The 22,449-nt window shown below is 44.0% G+C and overlaps 1 protein-coding gene across 2 annotated transcripts; it reads left to right on the top strand.

Moving 5' to 3' along the window:
• Window positions 1-55: 55 nt before the first annotated feature.
• Window positions 56-19,366, top strand: EMC8 (ER membrane protein complex subunit 8). 2 transcript variants are annotated; one of them, XM_066242510.1, is made up of 5 exons: window positions 56-532; window positions 8,169-8,245; window positions 17,288-17,357; window positions 18,262-18,352; window positions 18,892-19,366. In XM_066242510.1, exons 1-5 carry the CDS (start codon window positions 302-304, stop codon window positions 19,065-19,067), a joined length of 645 nt encoding a protein of 214 aa, XP_066098607.1. In that variant the 5' UTR covers window positions 56-301; the 3' UTR covers window positions 19,068-19,366. The 2 variants fall into 2 exon arrangements, with proteins under 2 accessions (XP_066098607.1, XP_066098608.1); XM_066242511.1 differs by having other exon boundaries at window positions 58-532; window positions 18,258-18,352.
• Window positions 19,367-22,449: the final 3,083 nt, after the last annotated feature.

Genomic DNA, 22,449 nt, shown 5'->3' with positions numbered 1-22,449 from the left:
ACGTCGTAAAACGCGGGGCCGGGCTGCTTTCCGGCGAGCGCTGAGGGACCGCTTTCCGGCGGCGCCGGGCGAGTTGCGGGAGCTGAGGCAGAGGCGCGCGCGTCGACTTCTCTGTACCGGAGTTGGTGCTGAGGAGCCGGACCCAGAGCCGGGGTGGGCCTGTGGGGGCCTCTGCCAGTAGTGGGGCCGCATCAAGCAGCTTCTGTCTCGTCCCACTTCTCCACGGAGGCGGATCGCGGCCGAGCAGCGGATCCAGGCCTCAGCCGGCGCCCGGGGCCTCCGGGGCCCTCCCGGGCTCAGCATGCCCGGGGTGAAGCTGACCACCCAGGCCTACTGCAAGATGGTCCTTCATGGAGCCAAGTACCCCCACTGCGCCGTCAATGGACTGCTGGTGGCTGAGAAGCAGAAGCCACGCAAGGAGAACCTGCCCCTTGGCGGCCCGGGCGCCCACCACACTCTCTTCGTGGACTGTATTCCCCTGTTCCACGGCACCCTGGCCCTCGCCCCCATGCTAGAGGTGGCCCTCACCCTGGTAAGCCTGGGAACGGCGCCTGGCCACCCCTCGGAGATTGGCTTGCAGTCGGCTTCCACGCAGTCCCAGCTGGAAGCTGACGGGTGCTCCAGCGGGAGTCTAGAACCCACCCTCCGAGGTCGCCGGGACGGTGAACAGGATGACCCACGAGAGCGCGTAGCTCTTTGCCCGGCGCTTAGCAAGCGCCCCGCCGATGGCAGCTCGTAAAGCAGCGGCCCAAGGAGTCACCTTAACCTCGTGGGTGTTATTAAAGGCGCTTTATGCGACGAATAATACATTTAATTTCCTCAAAGTCAGTAGGCTATTTTTCCGGCAACAAGCTGTTGTTGTTCACTGGGTAATGATGAGAAGGCGATTGATTGCATTTGAGCTGTTGAGTCGCGGGAAAGTTTTGTGGCGTTGAGACCTAAACGCCGGAGTCTGGTTCGTGCACACCTCCGCAGAGCCGGTTCCTTACCTGACGTTGTTGTAAACACTGGTTCTTTTGAGGTTGGTCCTCCGGAATCCCAGAGTTGAGACGTTTAGAGAGGTATATAGCGTTGACATCACAGGCACTAGGTCCCCTTGAGTGTGTGTGAGCGATGTGTAAGGAAAAGTCATCGTTTCCCGTTAGTGACTTCCCTAGCAGTCTGCCGTGGTTTCAAAAGCTAAAAGATTTTGTAAAATTAAAAAAAAAAAAAAAAAGAATGGGAGCAGTGGATACCATCTAATCACACTTTTATATGTCTACTTGCAATGACTGCTTTGTTGAAGCACGATGGGAAGACTTAGGCTTCGGATAAACCGGATGGTAATTGAAATCTAGGCAGCAGTTTTTGAGGTATGGTGGTCAATGAAGGAAAAAAGACCACCTATAGGTTCCACTGAGTTGTTAAAAACCTTTAGAGAGAAAAACTAGTCTCAGTTCTGCCTCACTTTCTGAGCTGAGGTACTGTGTACTTTTCATTTAAGTCTAAACTGTGACTAAGAACATACTTAATTCATGGTAAAAGTAGTTAAGTTTGAGAAAGTAGAAATAGAAATCCGATCCCTGTTTCCCACCAAATGAAATGAATCCATTTCATCATTTACCAGATTGTGACACCCATGTAAAATCTTGGTAAGCAGGAAGAAACCTTTGGGCAAATGGCCCTGGCCCAAGGTTATTGGTCACATCTTGGAGTGCCTGTTAAACTGAGTCATTGTATGAATGTCTTCATATTGTCTCTGGGTAGGAAATAGACAAGAAGTAGATGATGCTTATAAAATCAACCATTTTAGCTTCTGGAGAAATGCCCTGTCAGTATCAAAATACCACTGGGGTGTGCATGTGTATGCAAGTCTTTTCAACCGTCTTAATTATTCTGTTATCAAGGGAATTGCAGGCTAATTGGATGTGTGGTGCCTTCACTTACAGGGAACTAGATTTAGCTGTAGCATTAATGCAGAATTACTTATTTCTCCAATAGTGCCAGGCTTGTGATGAAGAGATATGGATCAAACACTGTACCTGCTTAGCAGTTGAACTTGAGCCAAGCAAACAAATACAGTACTGAAGGAGTGTCATATATGGGGTCCAGGAGGAAAGTCAGCTATCCCAGGCTTGCAGTTATAGAGAAGTCAGGCTGCCCAGAGAAAGGGACATGCAAGTAGTGGCCCTGTGAGCCAGCCATAGTAACCCAGTGGGTAGATGGTGAATGAGGCAGAGGGACCAGCATGTCAAAAACCAAGAGAAAACTGGGAGTGGAGGAAGAGCTACAGTATAAAGGGTGCAGGGGTAGGGAGATGTGCGGTGTATAGATATCGTTGTGGAGGACCTTACAGGTCCCACAGTGCAGTTTGGGCACCATCATGAGGACAGAGGGAAGCCACTGGAGGAGAGTTGCATGGTCAGCCTCGTGTCTTAGAGTGATGGTTCTAGCTTGCAGCAAAGGGGATGTTGGACTAGGAGTGCATACAAGACTAGAGGCAGAGGTGGCCTAAACTGAGTGCAGTGTGAATGCGGAGAAGGATCAGGGGAGAGCCAAGAGGGAGAATCCACAGCACTTAATGAGTAATCAAATGTGGACATAGGAAAAAGAAGCAAGGGGGATTCTTCCGTTTCTGAGTTATGCATTGGGAAGACAGTGGTGCCTTTTATTGAGGGAAAGTGATGTCAGCCTAGTGTTGAAAATTGAAATGCTTTTGGAGCTCAGAAGATGGTTGGGCTGGAGACTTCAGTGGAGAACCTGGAACTTCTCAATGACTTTTGAAGCCATGAAAGCAGGTCATATTGGCCAGGACTGTGTGGAATGAGGAGACAGCTATGAACAGAAGTCTGAGGAACTATAGCTTTTACAGAGTGGGTGGATGGAGGAATAGTCTACAGGATAACTGAGTAGCCAGAGAGATAAGAAGAACAGGTATGTTGCTTTAAATCCATATAAAATCCTGTCATAATATATAGATAAAGACAAACTTGAACTGCACTTGGAATTGTAAAAATATTACTAATTCTTCTCATTCTTAAGTAACCTTTACAGAGTGAATGAGTTTTGTTCTTATTACAAGATATGAATGCAGTACTTGAGATAATTAAATATACTGGCTATAAACAACTGTGTTTGAGTCACCTTTACATGAATTTTCCCCATGGAGCTGGGCTGCTTTCCACACTCTTACCAAGGGAAGGAAGATGCCCAGGGGGGACCTTGACTCTTAACATGGGCTCACTGCCACCAGCTTGTTAAGAAGGAAAGAGCACGGCTGAGACCCTGTTCTGATCTTTCTCAACCTGGGTCATTACACTGCTCTCCAGACTCTCAACTTCCAGCACTTCCCCCTCCATTGTTTGAGTTTCCCATCCAGCAAACTTAAGTCCAAATTAGACTCTGCAATAACTTCTTTGCAACAGTAAAAGCAAACAACTGAAGTTCTGTTCTTAACAAGCAATGGTGGTTTATGCTGGCTTTTCTTACTTACATTGACCAAATAGCGTCAGTATTTGACAAATATGAAAAAGATGCCAGTGAAGTACAAATTGAATAACTTCCAGAGTAAAGTTATAAAGGAAAATTTGCAATCTGATTCCATCCAAAACTTTTGTATTACAGTTAAGGTATTTAAGTTTATATTATTCAGTTTTTGACTTAGCAACTTTATAACTGGAAGGCAATGAAAGATCTCTGTGCAAGGAGCCATGGTTTATCAGTGTATCGGCTATGGAAGATGTAATTTTAATAAAGTACATAAATCCATGAAACTATAAATGAGGCCTGTTCTCATGGCTTTTTTCTATTTGTGGGAGTTTCATATTGTAATTATTTTGGGTAAGTGGGAAGGGCAGACTTGATATGCAACCCATCAAAGGTCAACATCAGATTCTTTTGAAAGGCTTTTTATTATAATTTTCCATTTTTAACAAATCCTTGCCTTTCTAAGTGCTTTTTATTTTTTGTTGAATACTTATGCCTTTTATTTATCCTTATAACCCTTTGACGTAGGTAGTGATGGAATTATTTCTAATAGCAAAAACCCATAAAATGTTAGTAGGAAAATTAGCATAAACCTGCTGTTTCTCTAAGCCCCTTTTGTCCTTTTCCCTCTTTGATTTCCTAGTACATACAGGAGAACAGCTTTTGATTACATTCTGCTCAAATGACTTTCTTATTTGCCAATTGGCCTAACCACCATGATTTCAGTCCAGAATTCTTTCTGCTGCCTCCACGTGTACCTTCCCTGTGCTCATTTGCAGGGGATGCTGTCCTCTGGCCCTTTTCTAAGCTCCCTGTTTCTTTCTGCCCCTTATTTATCTCCAGAACACTCATGTACCGGTCTTGGGAGAGGGGAGATGGCTGCACTGGGTCTTCCTTTCAGTTCTTCTCCCTGACTTCCCCCTCTGTCCCCTTCCAGTTTAATTCCAGAGTTCTTTTATGGAACCAGCTACTTTCCATTCCTTAAACTCAGCATCCCACTTGAGAAAGCTTTTCTTCTCAGTGAAACTAACAACCCCTCCACTTTTGGCCTCTAAGGCCTGCTTGGTGCCACAGATAACTTGAACTTGTAAATGGCAAGCCCTCTTCAGAGTGGTTTTCTTATTAGGTCCCTGCATTGCCTACACTATGGCTGTTGTATAGTCAAGTGAGGTGGGTGTAAGGCCTCAAGGTTAGCAAGTTTCCTGAAAGAGGCTACTTTCTTGGGCTGTGTCTAATTGAGAATGAATGGGTTGAACCCAGTGCCTTTAGTAGTTCGAGTATTTGAACTAGAATAACCAAAAACAGCATTGAATAGAAACAGTGGCAGGCTTATGCCAAGGTGAAAATGTCCTACCTTCTCTGAAAAGTAAAAGAAACTGCATGAATAAATACAGAATTGGGACTCTTGTATTCAGAGTCAGTTTTACTAAGTTGACATCAGGTTTCAGGGTGTTACGAATTTTGATTTTTCACAAAATGCATGACAGGAGTAGGGGATCATAGCAGCAAGGCAAGGATAAAGGAAATGGGTTCACTGAGAACAAAGATCAAACAGCTTCTCAGATCTTTTGCCTTGTACTTCCCCGTTTGGGAGGAAGCGAATTGCATTTACTGAGCAAGCTACCACTTAAATCCACTAGGATTTTTATTAATGAGCCATTGGACTTACTGCAAGATTCTGAAGGCCCTGTTTGCCCCATCCCACCTTCACCCACACCCCACCCCACCCCCAACTCCTGTCCCCACTGCTCATCTTCCACACACTGACTTTTACTTCACACCAAGTTGCTCTCACCTAGTAATATCTGCTACCATTTTTCAGGCTATCAAAGAAAACTTTTCCTCATATTAAAACTTGTTTACCCTGCCTCTGTGGGCTCTGATGGCTAGCGGGGATGCTTTAGTCAGTTCTTCATTCCTCTTTTGTGTTCTCCATTCCCCAGTTGGTGGCTAGTTTTGTCTATATCTGGACAGCTGTAGATAGGCCATTCATGCCCATCATAGGCACCCATAGAGTGAATTTTGTTATTCTTGTTTGAATCATTCAAAAGTTTCTAAAACTAAGCCAGAGCTTTGTAGCCTGGTTCTGGTTCACATTTAGGGTAGCCTTTTCAGAGAGTTCTAGAAGTACAAGGTCATTGCATTATTTTTATGTTGGAATTTGATTAGGCCCTTCAAGTTTTCATACAGAAATTTGCCCTTATCAGATAAAGTGAAAGTCAAGGTGTACAGTATGTTTGCTGAGGAGTCCTGTGTATACCCTTGCCTTCAGCCCAGAAAAGGGATCTAGGAACAGCTTAGACTGCTCACTAAAAACCACTGCTGAGGATGGTCAGGACATCTCCAGTAGCAAATAATTATCCTTATATTAAATGTAGCTGTGGCCAGCCAAAAAATAGTCCCCCAAAATGCCCATGTCCTAATCCCTGGGACCCATGAATATGTTACCTTACATGGCAAAAAAGACTTGGCAGATGAGATTAAGTTAAGGGTTTTGAGGTGGGGAGGTTATCCTGGATTATTTAATAGATCCAGTGTAAAGGTCTTAATGAAAGAGAAGCAGAGGTCACAGTGATGCGGCCACTATCTAAGGAATATGATAACCTCAAGAAAAGGCCCGTAGGATTCTCCCCTAGAGCCTACAGAAGGAATCAGTCCTGCTCACCCGGTGTAGACTTCTAGCCTATAAGATAATAAATTTGTGTTGTGTTAAGCCACTAAGTTTGTGTAACTTGCTACAAGGGAAGTAGGAAACTAAGACACTAGCCAAACTTGGGACACATCTCTAGTTCTGACTTGGGATATAAGGACAACTCGTACCAGGGAGCAGGGAGAAGGATGCCAAAGTAGGCAGAGTTGAGAGTCACCTTGTGTGATGACACATTCAAGAGGCTGGTGTTTGATTAGAAACAAAGACTGGGAGGCCTACACTAAAGCAGAGACTAATGGGTCTGAGTTTAGGGAGTGGGGCCAAATGCCACATTTTAAAGATAAGCTATGCCCTTTGGTGCTACGTAGAGATAAGTTATTTGTTTGTTTATTTATTTATTTAGTAAGAGGAGGGGAGGCAGAGAGACAGACTCCCACGTGCACCCTGACCAGGATCCACCCAGCAGGCCCACTAGGGGGCGATACTCTGCCCATCTGGGCATTGCTCTGTTGCTCAGCAACCAAGGTCTTCTTAGCCCCTGAGGCAGAGGCCATGGAGCCATCCTTGGTGCCAGGGGCCAACTAGCTCCAATAAAGCAGTGGCTGCTGGAGATGGAGAGAGAGAGAGAGAGAGAAGCGAAAGAGAGAGGGGTGGAAAAACAGATGGGCACTTCTCCTGCATGTCCTGACTGGGAATCGAACCCAGGACATCCACACATCAGACCAATGATGTACCATTGAGCCAACCAGCCAGGGCCAAAATAAGTTTTTTTTTAAATGGAAGAAATTGTTGCTATAAGCAGCAATAGAAAGTTTCTAGATCCTATTCCTTTAAGTGGTGACAGAAACAAAATAGAAGTAGTTTTGGAGTCATTTGCAGCAGAGTTACAGTGAAAGAGCCATTATAAATATTTTGGAGACATAGCCCTAATCTTTTGGGTGGGTGACCAAAACATCTAATTGGTTCAATGAGCCCTGGTTTTGACCCAATATGGTAATTCATGAACTGTTAAGAGGCCAAAATTATTATTCTAATCTTCAAGTGAGCCAGGAAACCTTGAACTGTAACAGTCTTGTAATGTCTGCTTTTAGTCATAAAGGAGACTGTGTGCAGTCCAAACCAGAATTCAAGAAAAAGAGTCTTAGAGCTATATTAAACAAAAAAGAAAGAAAAGAAAATCTAGTTTTAACCAGTTAATTCACTGTGAAAAAAAATGAGGATCAATTTTTTTCCTCTTCTGCAGACTAAGAATAGAATTTTATTGCAGTGTATTATTAAAATTCCATTATGACAAAAAAGTTAGGATGGTTTTTGTTTTTCATAATGGCATTAGACCTGCAGGAAGCTAAATCTGATGCGAGAAGAGTGGCATTATAAAATGAACAAAAAAACTTTAAAAGTTCTCCGCCATACTCCCATTTAAAAGCATGCCACAGGAAATTGTGTGTGCGCACGTGGGGCAACCCTGCCTGCCTCTGCCCACCTGTGTGTGTGTGTACCTCTTTACCCTACATTCCTTATGAAAGGTTTTTTGTGGTATGTTGCTAGGAACCTCTGGGCTTTGTTTGCTTATCTGTGAGGGATTTACTTAAATGATTTAAGTATTTTTTCAAACCCCAGAATGCCTCACTTCTTTATATTGTAAGAGAAGGTGGGTTAAGATGGTCTCTGTGCCACCTCCCCATGGCACCACACCTCTTTAATATGTCTCAACATTGGGGCCTTCTGCAGGGACGTGGTGGGGAGGTCATTCCTTATGTTTAGCCCCATCCCCTTCTGGCCATTATGGGTTTCACATATATGGGAAGACAACCCACCTCAGTGAGAGTAAGGAGCCTATGCTCTTCTGTACTTTCTTTGGCCTCACGTGAACCATAGAAAGCAAGTTGGTGTGACTCATTTCATTATTGTAGCCCTTCTCAGGAGAAGGATACAGGTTTATATGGTGTCTTATCACAGCATTTGGTAAGGAGGGGTCTCCTGTGTTTATTAATACTTGATATTTAAGGGGAAATCATTTATCTTTTCTTCTCAATTTTTGTTCCTCTTTCAGATTGATTCATGGTGCAAAGATAATAGCTATGTGATTGCTGGTTATTATCAAGCTAATGAACGAGTAAAGGATGCCAGGTATGTCTGTACAGAAACCCTCTGTGGTGTAAAAGAATGATCATGTTGACAAAGATGTCTCCAATGTGCTTTTGACCTTCTGTAGGCTTGAGATGTGAAATCTGTGATAACAAAACCCCTCCCCACCCTCTGCTTGTTTATAGTTTTGAGAGGAACTGGGGAGTGCATAATTCTAAACCACAGAAAATCTAAATATTTATATTAACTTTGGGATTCTGCTTTGTATCTTTATATTGCTTGAAGAAAATTCATACAATGAAAGCAATGGTCATGGACCTCCAATTTCTATCCCCATTCAGTTCTGCCTTGCTTCCCATTCCCAAAGTAGGAATGACGTAGGACAGAGCTTTAGGAAAGAATACCACTCTCTTTTGGAGTAAATAAAACAAATTTTAGGTTTCATGTTCTAAGGGACTGATACTGTGATGAAAATGGGGTGAGCACTGCTTCCTTTATACTGTCTCCTGGTTCCCTTCTCATTAATGAGGAAAGCAGAGAACTCTGCTTTATTTCTGCCTCAGGCTCAGTCCCAACAGAAAAGCAGGTGACACACTAAAGCTAGAATAATTTGAGGAGGGCTTAATAAGCAGAGTATTTCCAAGGGTGTGGAAGGTATATAAGAGGCCTCATGAGAGAGTAGTTTAGTAACCCAAAGCTAGTGGTAAAAGCCAGTACCATCACTGGGCCTGATAGGACAGGGAGGAAAGTTGAGGGAAGGGACCCTTCTCAGGAAGGGATTAGGGTATATGTACAAATTGCTGGTTGTGGAAACAGTCATAGGGATGTAAAGTACAGCATAGGGAGTAGTCAATACTACTTTAAACTATGTATGCTGTCAGATGGGTACGTATGGGCTGATCACTTTGTAAGTTAAATAAATGTCCAATCACTATGTTGTACACCTGAATCTAATATAATATTGTATGTCAATGATAATAGGAAAAAAAATTTTTAAGGAAAAAAGAGGTCATCTCTAAGGGGAGCAGTGAATGCCCTTTAATTGACAACATGGCCAGCAGCCAGATCCATGTGACCTCACAAGGAGATGCCCAGAGGAGTCATGGCCTGACCTCCCTGAGTTTCTCCAGCCAGGATCCGGGACAGAGAGGAAGCCAGGAGCTCAGTATGTAATGGTAGGCACCAACACGCTTTCCTCACATCAGCTGACTCCAGTGTCGGAGGCAGTTAGGAGATGCAGTGAAGGACCTCAGACCTAAACTCTTCCTGGAATTATGTCCACTTTCCCAGCCTAGGCAGAAGGTTGGACTCAACAGCATTTTTGGAAATAATACAATAAGCTGGTGACCAAGTATTGCTATCCCTGATGAGATACAAATGTTCTTCAGGGACTTAAACCTTCTTACCCTTGGAGGACTGGGTCTAGCAGGGACTCTTTGAGAGGTAGAGTAACAAGCAAAATACTAGGCTCAAAACAACTACTGCTGAAGCCTCTGCTGGGATAACAGCTCATAGGTGCTCTCTGAGCCCCCGGTCCTTGGCTTCTCCCACTACCTCTCTAATTGTTCTTTCTCTGTGTCCAAAGGGTACCACTCATTTCTTACTAACTTCACTCCTTCCAGTACCTCCTCTCCATTTGGTTCTATTCACCTCCCATGTATTGATGACTCAATGTCTACATTCCCATCTCTGATCTAGAGCCTATTCATGGGGCCCATGTCAGGCTTAGTCTTTGGGCACAGAATGCCTTCCCTGTGCTGCCAAACTCTTTGTTGAGCAAAGCTAAAGACTCTTGGCCTTTGCCTGCAAGTTCCTAGGTTGAGTATGAAAGATACTGCCACCACAGGACTAACATGAAACATAGGTCAGTTGCTGTGAGGGTGGTGCAAGAGAGTTCTGACAGCAGGAGCAGGGAGGAGCTGGATCTGTTGGTATGATCAGAGAAGCCCACAGGAAAGAGAATCATTTGAGCTTGGCACTCAAGAGTGGACAGAGTAGCCTGACCAATGGTGGCACAGTGGATAGAGCATCAACCCAGAACGCTAAGGTCCCCAATTTGAAACACAGGTTGCCGGCTTGAACATGGGTTTGTTGACTTGAGTACAGTATCATCAACATGATTCAAAGGTCGCTGGCTTGAGCAAAAAGTCACTGGCTCAGCTTGAGCCCCCCCCCCCCCCACATCAAGGCATGTATGAGAAGCAATCAATGGACAACTAAAGTGAATCAACTGAATTGATGCTTCTCTTTTCCCTTCCCCACCCCAAATCAATTTTTTTTAAAAAACAAGGTCTTATCAAGTGGGGACCAGAAGGCAAAAGCATTCCAAGAGGGGACAGCTTGGTGAAGACATGAGCTATTCAAGGGGCCAGAGGCATGGGGTACACACACACAGAAAATGCTAACAAGTAAGTCTGAAAAGGTAGGGTAAGGCCACACCCTGAGCTCCACGGTATTTTGAACTTTATTTTGTAACCAGTGGGGAGCTGACCCTGGGAGTAGGGTTTTCCTGAACCTAGCAGTTCATTCCAACAGCTACTCTTGAAGAAAGGAGAGGAGAGTAAGCAAGAAGTAAGGGCACTAGCTTGTCAAGTGACTACACACGCCTCCCCTTTCATTATTCCCACCCCCAAATCTATGCCTTATGTGGTCACCCCCTAATGTACCTGCACAGACTCTCGTCCACATGCCTTCATTGGCTCATAGCCTCTCCATCTTCCTGTCTCTATTCAGACCTCATTCTAACCCAGTCTATAATTATCTTAGACACCGCTTTCGTGCTAGTTATACCTTTTAGAATTTCCTGGTTCCTTCGCCTGCTCTGCTCAGGAGGTTTTGCATTCCCCCATTGATGTTGATGTTTAAGTACCTACTAACCAGCCATTTTTCAGGTCCATAGAGAGGATTAAACATTAGCTGGGGTGGGGTGGGTGATGGGAGGGGTACTTGAGAGAAATGTGCTCAGTTAACCCTTTAGTTCTTTCTGGTGAGTCTCTGTTGTACTTCACGATATCATTCATCCCTGCAGTGTGCTGGTGCTGTTAGGATTAAACCTGGAGTCTCTAACACTGTGCTTTACTGGGTGTTGTCCTATCTGATCCTCCCAAGGATGCTCAGGTGAAGAAACTTGAGCCAGAGATGGTCCCTGCACAAAGCTCAGGAGCGGGGACATGCCAGCTTCCTTGTTCAGTACTATTTGTATCTAAAAATCTTTCCTTCTTCAGCCAGACCTAGCTAAAAATGTGTTCTTTTAGGTATATCAGCTGATTAACAGTATCTCACAACATAAGCTTTGGAGCTAGGTGGACTTGGAGTCAAATCTAGGTGACTCTCTGATTCATCTCCTTGGCCTCAGTGGTCCTGTCTATAAAATGGAGCTAAAGGGGTGTACCATAATGAGTGGTTAAGAGGATAGAGTGAAGCAACAGCAGCGTTTTAACACAGTGCTTGGTTCAAAGTAGGGGCTGGTGCTATTATTGGTCCTATGATCTTTTTTTTCAAAAAAGGATTATTCAATGTTTTAATTAAAAAGTTTAAGAATTGTAAAAAAAAAAAAAAAGTTTAAGAATTGTAAGGTGTTTGTAACTGTTTTACTCATGTTCTAAACTTGAGATTTTTATAGCGTTTCATTATATCATGTCATAATTACTGGTTTTGCTTCATAATTAACATTCCATGTGGATAAATTTCAGCACCAAGCACTGTCCTCTGATCTGAAGTAGATACTCAATGAAAAGCTTTTAGATAGGCTGGCCTGTAGGCTCAGTTGTAGAGCATCAGCCCAGTGTATGGATGTCCTGGGTTCGATTCCCAGTCAGGGCACACAGGAGAAGCGACCCTCTGCTTCTCCACCCCTCTCCCTTCCCTCTCTCTCTCTCTCTCTCTCCCCCTCCTGCACTATGGTTAGATTAGTTCAAACGAGTTGGCCTCGGGTGCTGAGGATGGCTCCATTGCTGAGCAGTGGAACAGTGGCCCAGATGGGCACGGCATTGCCCGCTAGTGGGCTTTCCAGGTGGATCCTGGTCGGGGCGCATGCAGGAATCTGTTTCTCTGCCTCTGCTCCTCTCACTAAAAAATAAAAAAGAAGGCCCTGGCCGGTTGGCTCAGCGGTAGAGCGTCGGCCTAGCATGCGGAGGACCCTGGTTCGATTCCCGGCCAGGGCACACAGGAGAAGCGTCCATTTGCTTCTCCACCCCTCCGCCGCACCTTCCTCTCTGTCTCTCTCTTCCCCTCCCGGAGCCAAGGCTCCATTGGAGCAAAGATGGCCCGGGCGCTGGGGATGGCTCCTTGGCCTCTGCCCCAGGCGCTAGAGTGGCTCTGGTCGCAACATGGCGACACCCAGGATGGGCAGAGCATCGCCCCCTGGTGGGCAGAGCGTTGCCCCTGGTGGGCGTGCCGGGTGGATCCCGGTCCGGCGCATGCGGGAGTCTGTCTGACTGTCTCTCCCCGTTTCCAGCTTCAGGAAAAAAAATAAATAAAAAAATATATAAAAATAAATAAATAAAATAAAAAAGAAAGTTTTTAGATACAAAATATAAAAATAATATCTCAGTTATGAGTAAATGCCTAGTTTTGTGCTGGTTGGGAGTGGGGCTTAGCAAAGTGGTCTCTGTCTCCAGGGTTCCTGCAATTTTATTTGGCAACTGACTTCCCAGGAACAGGAGTTGATATGGCCTGGTAGGAAGCAGAATACTGACTTTAATGTCATAATGCAACAGTCTTATATTAGGAATGAGCTAGGTCAGTATTTGAGACTAATACAAAATACAAAAAAAGTAAACAAAATTGGCAATTCTTTCAAATACTATTAGAATATTAACTGTGATTTTTAAAAACTTCTTTTGAAAAAATAAATTTTTCTTTTTATTTTATTTTTTTATTAAGTGAGAGGCCATTTGCTCAAACCATTCAAGCCATAACTGCGGGGGTGGGGGATGGAGAAGCAGATGGGTGCTTCTCCTGTGTGCCCTGACTGGGAATCAAACCCAGAACTTCTACACGCTAGGCCAACACTCTACCCCTGAGCCATTCGGCCAGGGCCAAATAAATTTTTCAAATAAATAAATTTGAGTTCTTAGGAATCTAGTGTGTTTTGTTTTGTTTTTCTTTTTTGTGACAGAGAGAGAGGGACAGATAGGCACAGACAGACAGGAAGGGAGGAGATGAGAGGCATCAATTCTTCATTGCGGCACCTTAGTTCATTGCTTTCTCATTTGTACCTTGATGGGGGTTGGGGGGTTACAGCAGAGTTAGTGACCCCTTACTCAAGCCAGCAATCTCTGGCTCAAGCTAGTGACCATGAGGTGATGTGTATGATCCCACATTCTATCCACTGCACCACCTCCTGGTCAGGCTGAAATGGTAGTTCTTATTTTTAATGAATGTTTCTTGACTCCTCTTCCCAATAAAAATCACCAACTACTATGATTATCGTAAATGTCAGGATAACAGTGTTGTTTCTTCATGGTACATGCTTACAAGTCCCTAGACTCACAGTGGTCGGCAAACTCATTAGTCAGCAGAGCCAATATCAACAGTACAATGATTGAAATTCCTTTTGAGAGCCAAATTTTTTAAACTTAAACTTATAGGTAGGTACATTCCTTATCGAGGTAGCGACCGCATGTGGTATTTTGTGGAAGAGCCGCATGTGGCTCATGAGCCATGGTTTGCCGACCACTGCCCTAGTGGATCATGCACTTAGCAGGTAACGTTGCACCTGAGGTGTTAAGTGAGTCAAGACTAGTAACAATGCAGAGCAGTCAAGTGTCTCCCTTCCACATTTGCTGGATGAATACTGTAGGATAAACAGCTGTGTTAGGCTTGCTCACTGGTTTACTGGCTGCAAGCACTTTGCCTAATTAATGCATGAGTACATGGCAGCGCCACATATGTATAGTCTATGTAAGGGTATGGGTGCTTGCCCTCAGGGTGGCAAATGGTGGATTGCCAGCTGCCACTGAAGGGCCATTTTGTTGTTTGTTTGCCTGAGAAGTGGTTTCCCCCTGCCTGTTTGCTTGTCCACCATTGCAGGACTCTCTTAAGTGGAATAGCCCAACGCTTTCTGGCTCCGCAGTTGCCCTCCATCTGCCCGAATCCAATGTGGACCTGCCTGGCCTCGGCCACTGTAATTACAAATATGCAGCCCTTTTCCTACCCCTCACCATTTCCCATCTGAGCTATGGAACGTGGCACTAATGTACAATGCGCACTGCCTGTGGGACAAGAATCTCTGGGCCCCGTCTCTTTTAAACTGTTTTGTCATTTTTATTTTTCTTAACATAATGTTGCGGACTTATAATCAACATATCACTGTAAAGTCTCAGTTTTGAAAGTGAAAATAGAATAATTAGATAAAATAATGTATTTTTATACAGCATCAGTCTGCTATTTTCAGTTCAATCACAATGAAAGAATTGTAATTATATAGTTTTTTTTTTAAAATAAACTCAAAATACACAATTTATTTTCATGGCCATTAAAATATATAGCTCAATCCCTGCTTCAGAAGCTGAGACTCTGCCCTGTCTGGATGGCTCAGTGGGTAAGGCATCGACCCAGCTCACCAGAGGTCACAGGTTCGACACCTCAATCAGAGCATGTAAGAGAAGTAATCAAGGAGTGCACAACTAAATGGAGCAACTAAGTGAAGCATCAAGTTCATGTTTACTCCCTCTCTCTTTCTCCCCCCTCTCTTCCTTCTCTCTCTCAAAACAAGGGAATATTTTTTTTTTTTAAAGCCGACACTCTAACAGTGCAGGAAAAATATGATGCAGAAAAAGACAACTGCATGTAAGGGTTAAGTGCCAAAGCCTTGAGAAGAAAGCAGTGTTTAGAGAAGGGACAAGTAGACTTCATCTGGGGCAGCTTAGCAAGACCTCCCAGAAAGGGTGGCATTTTCTAGGCCAGGGGTCCCCAAAATTTTTACACAGGGGGCCAATTCACTGTCCCTCAGACCGTTGGAGGGCCAAACTATAAAAAAAAACTGAACAAATCCCTATGCACACTGCACATATCTTATTTTAAAGTAAAAAAACAAAACGGGAACAAATATAATATTTAAAATAAAGAACAAGTAAATTTAAATCAACAAACTGACCAGTATTTCAATGGGAACTATGGACCTGCTTTTGGCTAATGAGGTGGTCAATGTCCAGTTCCATATTTGTCACTGCTAGCCATAACATGATATGACACGCTTCTGGAGCCCTGACGCGTGCGTCCCGCGTCACTGGAAGTAGTACTGTACATGGGCGACGCCGCGCTTTGCGAATGCATCCTGTGCTCCTCTCACTGACCACCAGTGAAAGAGGTGCCCCTTCCAGAAGTGCGGCGGGGGCCAGATAAATGGCCTTAGGGGGCCACATGCAGCCCGCGGTCCGTAGTTTGGGGACCCCTGTTCTAGGCATTAAAGATGGGAAGGAATTCAGCAAGCAGAGATTGGTACACAAGGGCATTCCAAACAGGGAAGTGGGAGGGAGGGAGGGGATAGACAGTTTTACTGAATAAGTAAATAAGTAATTTACTGAAACTAAAGACATACAGAGCTTTGTTCCTATGGGTAGGAATAACAGTGCGGTCCATGGTGAGAAAGTCTGGACTTGCCAGGCTGAAAAAGGTGGGCTTTTACCTTACAAGCAGAGGTGAACGGCAGTGGGGTATGTGGAAGTTTTATCTAAAGAAAGTTTTCAGAATGTATCAAATAAAAGCCTAGAAATTGAGACCAGGTAGGAAGCAATTTTAAAAACCTCTGGCTATGGTGATAGCTAAACAAAATGGATGACAGAGAATGAAGGAGGCAGAGGCAGAGAAAGAATCTGCAATGCCTGGTGAGTGAAGAAAAGTGGGAAAGGTAACCTCAGCCAGAGAGACTAGAAGTAGGCCAGCCTACCTGGGCGTGGTAGATTCCAGCTTGGCAGGCTGTGGAAGGGAGGCAGGCATTGGTAGGTTTTGAGGCTGCTGGCCCACAGAGGTAAGGGGCAGAACCAAACTGCACAGTTGTGTAAGAAAATGGTGCAAGGACAGAGATCAACTTGTTAAAGAAACTTAAGAAATGTGGTTGAACAGGAGGAGAGAGGTTAGACAGTGGCTAGAGGGAACCAGTTAAATAATTTTTTTTTTTTTATCCTAAGAGGAAAGACTTACTCAGATTTAACAGCAGAGCTATCAGATTTGACAGCAAGAATATAAATAAGGCCCTGAGGAGGAGGTCAGAGTGGATGGCTCATAGGTGTGAGGAGGCCTCTTCCTGAAATAGGTAGAAGAATAACTGTGTACAGGGCTAGCCAGGGATGATGTGGGAGCCACTGTAATTCATTTTATTGACTTAAGATAGAAAATTGTCATTTATCAAGGTTGGAATGGGAAAGGACCAGAGCCAGTGACCGAAGGGTGACAACTATGGAGAAGATTTAGAATGGCTTGGGAATTTTAGAAAAATTTTTTTAAAAGAACAAGCAAGTGATTCAATTGCCAGCAGCTAAGAGGTGGACGGAGTCACTTTGGGAGTTTGCAGTTGGAAAAGGCGCCCCAGGAGGCTTCCAGCCTGGAGCTTGACACTAGCCTCGAGCGTTCAGCAGCAGTTCCTCTAAGTGCCTTAGGAAACACTCTCTACTGCATTCCAGAAGCCTTTCTATTTAGAAGATGCCTTCTCAGGATCCCCTTCATGAGGGCTTCCTGGTGGGATGAGTCAGGACCTGCTTTCTGCTGTGCTCCCATTGCCCTTACAGCATTCCCTCTTCTGGGCACCATCATTGCAGCTGACTGCTGGTCTGTCTGTCATTGCTTGTTACCTAAGCTGTAGGTAGACAGCATAGAGTGGTATTAACTAGAAAACATATTGGCAAACTTATTAGTCAACAGAGCCAAATATCAACAGTACAACGATTGAAATTTCTTTTGAGAGCCCATTTTTTTAAACTTAAACTGTATAGATAGGTACATTGTTATTAACTTAATTAGGGTACTCCTAAGCTGGCCTTTGCTAAAAACTCAAGGGGCCAAAGAGCCACATGTGGCTTGCAAGCCTCGGTTTGTCGACCACTGAACTAGAATGTGATAAACTCACTTGTTCTTCTTTCACAGTCCAAACCAGGTCGCAGAGAAGGTAGCCTCCAGAATTGCCGAGGGCTTCAGTGATACTGCTCTCATCATGGTAAGTCCCTCTTGTTGCCTATAGTGTTCCCTATTTACAGGATGGCTGCTAAGCATTTCCTTGCTAACATAGAGCTTTGCTGTATAAGCAGCCTTCCTTTCTACAGATCTTCAGACCATTGTCACCTTTTGCACTCACAGTACATAGATCTCCAAAAGGGGGAGTCATTCAAGTTCAGCGGTTCTCAAAGTGGGGCCCCATGTGGGGAGCATCAGCGCCAGCTGGGAACTTGTTAGAAATGCAAACTCTTGGGGCCCAGCAGTCTGTATCTTAGTATGCTTCCAGATGATTCTGATGCCTGTTCAAGTGTGAGAACCACTGAATTAGAATAGCCAGCATAGCCTATAGGCAAAGAGGAAGGAAGGTGTCAGGTAGATAGGTAGCTAACATTAGAGCCTTGTCAGTCTCAATTCAGACACAGTTCTAACACGGAGGGCAGAAGTAATGTTTGAAAGCTCCACTTTTTGTGGGGGGAAAACAATGAAATAGTATTTGTCCTGCGTCACACAGTTTACCTTGGCCACACTTGTAGTGCGATTCCACACAACACATTTTCAGGGTCTGCTCACCCTGAGGAAGGGTTTCTGCCATGGGCCCCAGGGAGGGGCCTGAGGATCTCTAGAAAGGTGCTGGCTCTTGACTTTCTTTTTTTTTTTTAAAATATATATATTTTAAAGATTTTATTTATTCATTTGAGAGGAAGAGAGAAACAGAGAGAGAGAAGGGAGGAGGAGCAGGAAGCATCAACTCCCATATGTGCCTAGACCGGGTGAGCCCAGGGCTTCGAACCAGCAACCTCAGCATTTCCAGGTTGACACTTTATCCACTGCGCCACCACAGGTCAGGCAGCTCTTGACTTTTTTTAGCTCTGTTCACGACTGTCCTTTGTCTTGTGCACAGGTAGACAACACTAAGTTTACGATGGACTGTGTGGTACCTACGATCCACGTGTACGAACACCATGAAAACAAATGGCGGTGCAGAGACCCACACTAGTGAGTGCTGTGTTCTCAGGGTGACCTCTGCAGGGTGTGCTGGGGACTGTTTCCTGGGTACCTAGATCCCACAGGAAAACTCATCTCAAGCTATGTTTTTCACTTAGCTTATTCTCCAGAGGAATGTACAGCCCTCATACAGAAATCTTGCATATTCCTCAGCTCCTGGGGGCTGAGGCCATTAGGGCTTCAGAGCAGTAGAGAAAAGCTGAGTGTTACTCAGGGTCTCCCACCTCAAACCCCAGACACCTCTCCATAAGCCAAACCCTTTTTCCAGGCCTTTGGTTTGGTTTATTTGTAATCACTCAGAAAGCATCAGTCATCTGCCTCCATCTTTTTCAGCATTTCATCTGGAGGTTGCCTTTTAACCACGTTTTATATTGTTGATATACATCTTTATGTGTTTAAAATGTGCGTGTTTGCTAGTATTCATTATTGTCTTTTTTATACCACTCTATGTGTATCTGTTTTTTCTGTTTACATATTGAAAAGCCACCTTTTTTTGTTAAGAGGTTGATTTCTCCTGTTTGATCTCGTAGTGATTACTGTGAAGACTGGCCAGAGGCCCAGAGGATCTCAGCATCACTCCTGGACAGCCGGTCCTATGAAACGCTCGTCGATTTCGACAACCACCTGGATGACATTCGGAATGACTGGACAAATCCAGAGATCAATAAAGCTGTTCTGCACCTGTGTTAGGGAGGGATTTCAGTGACTAGTCTCTGGGCATTTCCACTAGGCTGAAGAAGAAATGCTATTTTTAAATGTAAATAGAATATCTCATTGCCTGTGTGGAAAGCTGAGTTTTCAGAAGTGGCTTGTGCCTTGAAACAGGGCAGAATGTCCATCAATCGTTTTTTTAATGCAGAGTCTCTAGAAGAGGTACAGACTGTCCAGTCTGGCCGACCCTGTGGAGTTCTTCCCGGTTGTATGTTGCCATAATCCTCCCAATCAAAGCTGTTTCTGCTTGTTTAAGATTGTTCCTATTAAACAATTTTAACTAACCTTTTAAAATCTGGAAAGGATACTTTTTAAGACTATATCTTTAAAAAAAAAAAAAAAAGCATGCCTAATCAGGCAGTGGCGCAGTGGATAGAGCGTTGGACTGGGACGCGGAGGACCCAGGTTTGAGACCCCGAGATCACCAGCTTAAGCGCAGGCTCATCTGGTTGGAGCAAAAAGCTCACCACCTTGAGCCAAGGTCACTGGCTCGAGCATGGGGTTACTTGGTCCTCTGTAACCCCCAGTCAAGGCACATTTGAGAAAGCAATCAATGAACAACTAAGGTACCGCAACAAAGAATTAATGCTTCTCATCTCTCTCCCTCTGTCTGCCTGTCCCTGTCTGTCCCTTTCTCTGACTCTCCCTGTCTCTGTCAAAAAAAAAAAAAACTCATATCTTACACCTGAATGAGAGTGTGAATCTTCATCCTGTTTGAGTTCATGTCACCCAGTCCTGAGATTGGGACGGCGCGTCGTGTGCTAGCGCCCAGCCAATGACTGAGAAACTGTTAGTATTCAGTGGTCGGGAGGCTACCACTGTGAACAGCACTGCCCCACACACTGTGGACCTCCTGTAGCTGCTGCATCTCTACACAGTGGGAATAAGGCCACTGTGGCCTGAGAAACCTGCATCACCAAGGGTAAAAACAAACATCGTTGGTAATGGGAGCACAGTGTAATGCTTCTCAATCAACCAGAAAGTTTGTGACCTGCAGAATCAAAAAAGGAAAAAGTGGAACAGTACTAAGGTTATCTTGAAAAGGCAAGAGTCAGTCCTAACTCTAACTTGTATCATTATCTAAATGACTAATTTATGTGTTCAAAAGAAATCATTTCTTTTGTATTTGAAGTAATAGAAGCAAAACAAAACTTAGAGCCTGTCTATAATGTTAATACATAGAACTTGTTAAACTTTTTAACTCAATCAAAAGAAGTTGGTGGGGAAATTTGATGGTACTGCTTGCATTTTTTATATGAATTATTCTGTGGAGAGTTCAGAGAATCCTGTCTTTCCTACTGTCTTTGACTACATGAAGGAAATCTGTCACAATTGGCACGATCCCTTGAAAGGGTAAGTGACACAGCTTTCATTATTTTTCTCTTGACAAATAGGAAAGCTTTTTCAGACATTGCTTATAATAGATGTGCTTTATTTGAGCCATTAAATTCTCTCGTCCCCTGTCTTCAAACACCTCTTACCCTTAACTTCTGAAGCTGACATGCTGTGTGGGGAACACAGACGAAAGGATAGTGGATCGGTTCAAACACCTCTTACCCTTAACCTCTGAAGCTGACATGCTGTGTGGGGAACACAAACGAAAGGATAGTGGATCGGTTCAAACACCTCTTACCCTTAACCTCTGAAGCTGACATGCTGTGTGGGGAACACAAACGAAAGGATAGTGGATCGGTTCAAACACCTCTTACCCTTAACCTCTGAAGCTGACATGCTGTGTGGGGAACACAAACGAAAGGATAGTGGATCGGTTCAAACACCTCTTACCCTTACCTTCTGAAGCTGACATGCTGTGTGGGGAACACAGACGAAAGGATAGTGGATCGGTTCAAACACCTCTTACCCTTAACCTCTGAAGCTGACATGCTGTGTGGGGAACACAGACGAAAGGATAGTGGATCGGTTCAAACACCTCTTACCCTTACCTTCTGAAGCTGACATGCTGTGTGGGGAACACAGACGAAAGGATAGTGGATCGGCGCACATCATCTTTCTCACTGTCCTCGCCTTACAGCCCAGGACTGTGGGCGGCCTTGTTCCCAATGGGGTTGTGTTTATTTCAAAAAGGGAGAAGACGCACGTCCAGCATTTACCACAGAAGAGTCTGTCTTTTCCTGGAATCCAGATTGAGTGTGTTCTACCTCCAGTTCAAGGTCAGAGCTGCTCAGATCAGGGTGTGGTGAAAGCTGGTTTGGGAAGCCTTTTAAAAATAGTCTTAAAACCATTCGTGGATTTGTTTGTTTGTTTTTTTCATTTTTACCACTTTGTGGAATTCTTGCACTTGATTCTTCCACCAGCTCCCTAGGAACCTGTGCCATCCTCCAGTTTGGATTTCAGCCTAGAACCAGATCCTTTCTGTGACTGAGTCAGGCTTAGATTTTTCAGAAGAGAGCATACTAAATATTCAGAAGGAAAGAGTGTGTTTGTGAAAAAACAAAAACATTCCTAAGATACAGTCCCTCCTCCTATATTCTTGTAGAAATGGTAAGAGTCTCTGCTGAATCCCCATTCCTGTGCTGGGCTCCCTACCTCTCGTCTATCTAGGCCTTGCTGTGGGACCTCTGAGCCTCCAGGCTCCCTGCCCCTAAGAACAGGCTTTCTTTTTCCCCACCCGGGAGAAGAGAGAGAGCCCATCAAATAGTTTGAAATGTGTTCATACTCTGCCTTTGTATAGGGGAGACTTAAAAGGGCAACGCCAAGTATACTTGTGAATTGAAATCTTTGTCCAAAATGTTCTTAAATAATTCCTTCTTAAATCTGAAGGACAGAGAGGGGGGGGGGGGGGAAGAGGGTGTGTGTGTGTGTGTGTGTGTGTGTGTGTGTGTGTGTAGATATCTCTTTACAGCCATTCATATGCTTAAAATTATTCTGGTGAAAATTTTTATGCCTTGCCTTAATAGCATCCAACCGTTAAGAGGTGAGTAGGACAAATTAATTATATAAAGTTTGTCATTTTCTGTTTCTAATCATGGTTGCATTTAAGAACTAAGGCTACTAAACATGGAAAAAGTAAGCAGTAACTTCATAAAGTTAACAAAAAACAATGTGCTTGCTAAGGAAAAACTGATTTTGCTAGTTCTAATGAAATTAGGTTAATATAGAAAACAACTTAGAAATCTTGAGTAATTAAAATTTTCAAATTAATTTTCCTGGGATCTGGTATTTAAGCCTCATCAGCATAAAAAGTTCTTGTAAAATTAGCTTTGATTTAATACCTTATTTTTCTGATTGATGTACTTGGAAAACCTATTGTTTCTGTATATAGTATATAATTCTCTCTCACCTACCTTTTTTGTTTTGCCTTCAAAAGAAAAATACTTGCTTTTAAAACTGCCCCTTTTCAGTATTATATCTAAACA

Source organism: Saccopteryx bilineata, chromosome 9 (genome assembly GCF_036850765.1).
Source record: "Saccopteryx bilineata isolate mSacBil1 chromosome 9, mSacBil1_pri_phased_curated, whole genome shotgun sequence".
In the NCBI taxonomy this organism is placed as follows: domain Eukaryota; kingdom Metazoa; phylum Chordata; class Mammalia; order Chiroptera; family Emballonuridae; genus Saccopteryx; species Saccopteryx bilineata.
The sequence above is the reverse complement of the archived record's forward strand: the minus strand, read 5'-3'. Positions and strand labels throughout refer to the sequence as shown.